Genomic DNA, 7,781 nt, shown 5'->3' with positions numbered 1-7,781 from the left:
GCCAGAGGGCCAGAAGACAAAGCAGAGTGAGGGCAAATAGAGCATCTTGTTAATATTGCTGCTGTGCCACACAGACCAAGCTTCAGGTGTAGGCTCTGCCCTTACTAATTCTGTGGCCCTGGAACACTACTTAATACCTCTACTTCGACCTTGCCTGCGTCCGCCGGGAGCCAGCAATCCTTCACGCACCCCGCATCCAGTGAGACGCGCTGTGCACTGACGGAGCGGACATGGGCAGAGCGATGGTGGCCAGGCTTGGACTGGGGCTGCTGCTCCTGGCACTGCTCTTACCTACGCAGGTTTATTCAAATCAAACAACTGTTGTAACACCTTCAAGTAATTCCTCCCAGCATACCTCAGCTGCCCCCAGTCCAGCAAATGCCACCACCAAGGCAAGTGACGGTGCTCTGCAGTCAACAGCCAGTCTCTTGGTGATCTCGGTCTCCCTTCTACATCTCTACTGTTAAGAGACTCAGGCCAAGACACATCTATACTTCCCATCCTCTAAACCCAATTCAGATGGCATCCAGACATCCAGTGTGACAAGGGAAAAACAAAAAACAAAACAGGTCTTCATTGAATGAATCTGCTAGTTCCACACCTTATTTTATTGACAGAAACTGTTGAGGATCCCAAATTTGATTGGTTTGAAGAGCATATGAAGGGTTTGACTAGATGAATGCCAATATTAAATCTGCTGGAGTTTCCTGTACAAGATGAAGAGAGACAACATCCAAAATTAGTTAAGAGATGATTTCCTTAAATGTGGCTTAAGAAGTATGGACACATAAAACTCTATCTTGAAAGTGAGAATAGATTTTATCTTACCTAGAGATAAAGAATGGGATGTGGAACAGAGATTCAGTTTTCATTTGTTCATTAAATTTATAAGGCCATAAAACAATGAGGCAAAACAAACTTCTGTGATTCTATTTTATATGTACATTAGAAGGAACTTCCAGGTGTTACTGTAAATGCTCAATGTGTTGTTTCAGCAGTACTAATTTAATGCTGATATACTCTAGAGAAAATTTTATGTTAAGCTATCGCTGTTCTCTTGGAAACTGAACTCTTTCCCTTAGGGTTTGGGTTTGACATTGCATTTGAATTTTTATATAGTCATTGATATGTACCAGGGCAATGATGGATTGGAATCTACCCCAAATCCAAGCATAATGAGTACATTTTGCTTATATACTTATCAACTATTCTTATTCAAAAAGAGCAGTAGATTCATTTAGCTAAACAGATAACAAAGAGTAGAATTACATTGATCTCAACTAATTTCAAAATGCTTTTTATTTCTGCATATGTCGAATACTTTTTACAGTTTAAAAAATGATCTGTTTTGAAGGTAAGATTGACAAATCTTGAAATTAAAAAGGCAGATATGTGAAGGAGCTAAACTATAAATCAAATATATTTGGTAAGGGAAGACTGGAAGCTTGCTTACATTAAATTCAGAAAAACTTTTATACTCTTTTCTGTAAATACTTCTTTTTAAACTGAATCAGAATAGCCACATTTGGAACACTTTATGTTATCATTCAGTATTTTTAGATAGTTAGAACCTGGTCCAAAGCCTAAAGTGGGCTTGATTTTGGAAAGTAAATCTTTTCACAACTGCCTTGATGCACAGAAACCTTTTTAAAAATAGACACTCCCTAAAGTCTTTTGTTAGCATGGTCACACACTGATGCTTAGATGTTCTGAAATCTAATATGGCCACAATAGTCTTGATAACCAAAGTCATTTTTTTTCCATCTTTAGAAATCTACACTGGAACAACCATGTCCAGCAGATCTCAAGCTACTGTGTGTGTGAATGAACATTCTCTTTTGTTTCGTACCTGGATGCTGTACATCTATTTTGGATTGTATATTGTGTATTTATGTTTTGATTCATAGTAACTTCTCTTGTTATGGAATTGATTTGCATTAAACACAAACTATAAATAAAAAGATGGCTGAAAGAGAAAAAAAAAAAGCCTCTACTTCTTAGTATCCGTATCTTCTAAATGGTGATAACAGTAGCTACCAGGATCTTGCTTATACCAATCCAAATTCAAGAGACTGAGGCATCTTGCATCAGTTTAGGCTTCCCAAGTCTGCAGTGATGTTTCCAGTCCCAGCTCAACTTCCTATTTTGTCTTCCTCCCTGAGGGCAGCTGTGATCACCTTCTTCTTTCCCTCAGCCTTGATTAACTTCACTAGAAATGGAATTCAGGTGGCTCCTTGGGTCTGTGAGGATTCGCGGCTCTTGGTTACAAACAGTGGTTTGCTGGTAAATGTTTAATAGTTGACTTTTTGGAGAAAACCTTGATTTGTAGCATTTAAAAAATTTTTTAGTATAAATACTGCCACCATACCCAATCTCCAACTATCCAATTCATGACACTGATGTGGGAGTGGGAAGAAATGTGCACCATAGGTCCTCCCAGACAAGTTGTAGCCAGCTACCCTACACCACTGGTCCTAAATCACCTGGGCCTGGACTTGAACTCTGATTCTCTGGTTCTGTAAGCATGATCCACAGTCCTGGTGGAGAGCTCGCTACAGAAGTTCAGTAGGAACCACACACAAGACACCTCCCCTTGGCTGCTTGACCTGAATCTCTATTTGCTACTTTGTAGGGTACATCCTCCAGGGTGGAGAGAAAACTCGCCAATAAACTAGAAGTCCTAGTGGATAGACCTGAGTCCATAACTAACACTGAAATTTGAATTCTGTGTACAGCCGACCCTTGAACAACGCAGGTTTGAACTTGCATGGGTTCACTTACATGAGAGTTTTTTTAAATAGTAAATACTACAGTATTATACAATCTGCAGTTGCTTGAATCTGTGGATGCGAAACCGTGTTTATGGAGGATCCATGTGTACAGAGGGCAGAAGGTTGACTATAAATTATATATGAATTTTCAACCGCATGGAGGTTCAACACCCCTCACTCCCACGTTGTTGAAGGGTCAACTGTATTGTTATCTAGTCTGTAGCACTTCTCAGCCTTTGAGGATTTACATTCATGATAGTGGTATTAGTTATCTATTGCTGCATGACAACTTACCCCCAAATTTAGCCACTTGAAACAGCATGTATTTAACTCACAGTTTCCATGGGCTGGAAACCAGGTGTAGCTTAGCTGGGTGCCTCCAGCTCAGTGACTCTTTTTAAGCTGCAGTCAAGTGTCAGCCAAGGCTGCAGTCACCTCATGGCTCAATTGAGGGAGACACTGCTTCCAGCTTTTCTCACATGTCTCCTGGCAGGCCTTGGTCTCCCCTGGATGCTGACTGGAGCCGTCAGCTCCTCGCCATGTAGGTCTCAGCAGAGAGCAGTTCACAACGTGGCAACTGGATTCCTTCACAGCAAGTTAGAGAAAGAGAGGCTTCCCAAGACAGAGGCCATAGTCTTTTCATAACCTACCTTCGAAAATGACATCACGTGACTCTTGTCATATTTTATTCACTAGTGAGTCACTAGGTTCAGTCCACACTCAAGGGGGGAAACTTATATAAATGCATGAAGGAAGCAGGGATCATGGGGCTGTTATTGGCCCTACCACATCTTTTAACCATGCTTCGATATCTTTTTCTTCAGTTTCTGAAGAAAGACAGCAGACAGGACCAGCAATTCAAAAGTCTCCTTAACTGCAATATCTGGAGTAAAAGTAAAGTCCAAACTATCAGGTCTCAGTATGCTAGGAAGGGCGAAAGACTGGATCCAGTCTCAGGATATCTGCCTTTGCCCCCTCAATTCTTCTAGGAAAAAAAGACTAATTTCTGAAGAAAGAGAAAAATCATCAAGTCTAGGTTAAAAACCAATTTTCAGGAGGTAACTTCATAAGCAAATTTTTAGACTCCCATAAATTTAGAAAATTCATATAATGCTGCCTACATCTGGTTTTCTACCAAGAACACACAATTTAAAATGGTATTCTTTCCCAAATTGTCTGGGTTTGCAATGATATTCCAAAAACCATCACTGTATATGTTTGGCGTCTGTTCTTTGGCACTGTTTGACACTATTTTTCTAGGAGTTGAGTTGGTGTGGTTGGTGGGGCTTGGATTTTTGTTAGTGCTTTGTTTCAGCATAGGCCAGCTCTGCACCTACATTCATACAACCTGTCTGGTGGCCCCCAATATACAACCAGTGTAATCCTGGTCACCTGAGGATTCACGTTACATTCAAAGAATTACTGTTCATTACTAGAAACTTTAAAGGATCATGCCTATCATCACTGCAGGTTTTCAAGGGACAGCACAAGCACTTTCATCCAATACAGAAAGCTTTCTATAACTATCCTTTTGATCTCTCTGTCCTTGAAGTTTTTTCCTACTATGGCAACTACTAAAAACCTTTCCCCATCTCTGTCATTCATATGATTCCATCACCACCTCCCTGTGTTCCACTGACTTTCTCCTCCCCAATTGTACACGGTATGCAATACAGGTTCCCAGAACAGCTGTGTGTGACCCTTGAGAAGATAGTTTGGTTCCCTGTTCTGATGGCCTTTCGCATGATAACCAGGCAACAACTCTGCTTTGGAACAGTCATGAATAAAATTATCTCTATACAAAGGGCTGTCATCAAGAAACAGCCCTGGACTTTGTGTGGAGAAAACAAAGCCAACCTTATTTGTTTACACCATTGTCTGATGGATTTTCTTCTGCTTTTAGCAGAGTACATTCCTAACCAATATAAATATTAATGAACACTAGTTTCATATCTCATAGCTCAAATTTTAGAATTAAAAACTCTTGTTTCCTAAGTCGTGTTGTAGTCGGGTCATCCGACCCTGGATCTTGATTTCTTTCTCCTTTGGTTCCTTTCTCCCAAACTCAATTAAGAAGGAAGTGAAGAGGAACCCTTTTCATGGGCAGTCTTAGGAATAAAGAAAGGCTCTGGAAATGTAGTATTTATTCTAAGAACCAGTCTTAAATTATTCAGTTTAGAAGCTCTGAGTAGTTCTCCCAACTCCCCGCCCCTGTCCACTGAGTCAACAGAGCTCAAAAAGACCCCAACAATTTTCCATGTTCAAATCTTATAAAGTTATATTTAATATCAACAGTTTTCCCCTACTACCTACTATTTTGTATGTGTGTGGTTTTTGAGAAGTTTAAAGATGTTTTGGGCAAAAATACTGCTGTAAATAAAGTTGCAGCTGAGTTCACTGCAAAAAGAGGAAAGGAGATAAGAATGTACCCTTTGAAATATTTTTTTCCATTCTACAAAAAGCATAGAGAAAAAAGAAGAGAAACCAACATGGAAATTACCTGGATGATTTTTTTCTCCTTTTTTCAGTTTGGGCATTTACAGTAGCTTAGAGACTGTTCGTAACCAGGAGAGCTGGCCCTCAAATTTGAAGGCTATGATTTGTATCCTATACTTAGGGATTATGCTCATTTGTTTTTAACTTAGTATGTTTTGCTTCCTCATTTGTTTTGGGCTTGTTTTCCTGCCTACATAGCAGCAGGTGTTTGGGTGATAATAACATCTAAAATAATTCTAGGAAAAAGTTCAAATTGGCTGGAGAGCAGCAGGAACTATCACAGTATTTCTTCCCCACCAGTCTCTGGTAATTTAGTTTAACTAATCAGGTGGCAGCACCAAAGCTGTTATGTGCCTGCGACATGGTGTTTTATCATTCATAATTGTGTTGCTGTTTTAACCACGGTGGGAGGCATATAGAAAAGTTGTGTAGTTTGGGATGGGTAATGCTGCAGTCTAGAAATGCCCACTAACAAGGATGACCCGACTACAACATGACTTAGGAATCAAGAGTTTTTAATTCTAAAATTTGAGCTATGAGATATGAAACTAGTGTTCATTAATATTTATATTGGTTAGGAATGTACTCTGCTAAAAGCAGAAGAAAATCCATCAGACAATGGTGTAAACAAATAAGGTTGGTTTTGTTTTCTTCACACAAAGTCCAGAAATTATTCAGTAGGACTATGATGCCATCAGGGTCTCATGTTTCTTCCATTTTCCCACTCTACCACTTTTATTGTGTGAATACCCTCCTCCTGGTCTCTGAATAGCTCTGCACCTCCAAGCAACAAATCCATATGCTAGCCTGAAAGAAATTCGCAGTACATTCCCAGTTATGTCATTGACCAGAACTGGAAATTCACAGTACATTCCCAGTTATGTGTCATTGGCCAGAACTGAGTCATAGGATCGCCCATAGTTGCAAAAATGGCTGGGAAACCAAGATTTTTAGTTGGACAAATCTGACATACTCCCTAGATCAGGCTTTTGGTTAGTAAGAAAGAAGGGGAGAATGGATATTTAGTAGGTAATTAGAGTGCCTTGCAAAATTGCTCTTCAGAGAATAATCTTTCTCTTCTGTATATGTATATGTAAAATGTATGTGTGTGTGTGTGTGTGTGTGTGTGTGTGTGTGTGTGTGTATTTCCTGAACATGTTTAAGAGTGTGGGCTTTGGTATCTGAAAGAACTGAATTTCAATTTTCTTCTACTACTTACTAGATATGTGACCTCAGGGAAGTGATTTCAGCCTATCCATCTCATATTCCTGAGATTACAGTAGTATCTACTTCACGGAATTTTTGTGGGAATATGAAAGATAATATATGTAAAGCACTTGGCACATTCTTGGAATATAATAAACTTTTAGTAACATTTATTATTGTTTTCATTATTTTACAGTACTATCTTGCTGCTATTATTGTTAACCTCTGCATTTTCTGAACTGATAGGCATTTGAGAAGCTAGGCAGTAGCCAGAATAGGGATCTCCTCTCACCTCCTCTGAAGGGCAGCCAGAGATGGTGGTTCAGTTGCAGGAGCATGAAGATGTGGCAGGTCCCTGTCCAAGGAAGAGAGAAAAAACCCATGAGTGTATCTGTTCATTCCTCCTTGCTCTTGGCATCTCTAAAGTAGGTCCATTGCAAGTGATGGCAAATACGGGAGGGTGCTGAGGTGAAATTTGTGGTGAGGCAGATTGCATGGTTCAAGAGACACTACCCTCACCACAGGGAAGTCCACCCAATCTACTAGTGGAAAGGAACTGGTCTAGTCTAGTTCTGCTATCCCATTGTTCCTCAACCTGGAACAATTTCTGTAGGTTTGCATGCAGGGTAGTTGTACCAACTAAGTACACCTGTGATAAAAGGAGGAGCATTAATTAGTATGTCTACCTGGCTGCCCACCATGTTCAAATCCTACCTCTATGAGGGCTTCCACTGCAGGTCTCCTGCTGGGTTTACTTGATAAATATATCCTCATGTGGAACTCTGGTTTGAATATTTCTGTAGCAACTGTGGTAGAATCACCAGTGAACCCATCTGAAGAAATAACATTTGAATTCCCAGAAATGGAATATCTATGTTCAGTCCAGCCAAGAAGTCTACATGATGCCAAGAAGCGATTGGCCATGCTTGAGTGTCCTCTACTGTGTATTTGATGGACACCTGAAATCACCAGGTTGGTGTCTTGTTGTCTAGGTTGTATTATCTGGGGACAAGTGAGGCATTCTCACCCCAAGAAGGTCTCTTCAGGGATATTCAGCCCTAGTGTCCATGAGCACCAGTGCCTAAGAGTCAGAGACATAGAGATGACCTTAGAATAGAAGATATGCGGATGGAAAGGCTTCTTCCTTCACTGCTATAGCTTTGTCACCACCACCCCAAAGGGGTATGTCTGTCTGTGCAACATTAATATAACCCACAGAAACCTTTGATGCTCACACCAACATGACATCTCTAGCACTTCAATTTCATGACTCCTAGGCAGTGTAACGGACAAGTGTAATGGGCTAGA

General features: G+C 40.3%; 1 protein-coding gene across 1 annotated transcript; it reads left to right on the top strand.

Moving 5' to 3' along the window:
• The first annotated feature begins 230 nt into the window (after positions 1 to 230).
• On the top strand, positions 231 to 467 carry LOC132424336 (signal transducer CD24-like). The gene has a single exon (XM_060010107.1). The coding sequence runs from the start codon at positions 231 to 233 to the stop codon at positions 465 to 467; it is 237 nt and encodes a 78-aa protein (XP_059866090.1).
• Positions 468 to 7,781: the final 7,314 nt, after the last annotated feature.

The sequence above is a fragment of the Delphinus delphis genome, chromosome 4, assembly GCF_949987515.2.
Source record: "Delphinus delphis chromosome 4, mDelDel1.2, whole genome shotgun sequence".
Taxonomy (NCBI): domain Eukaryota; kingdom Metazoa; phylum Chordata; class Mammalia; order Artiodactyla; family Delphinidae; genus Delphinus; species Delphinus delphis.
This window is presented reverse-complemented; position numbering and strand designations above follow the sequence as displayed.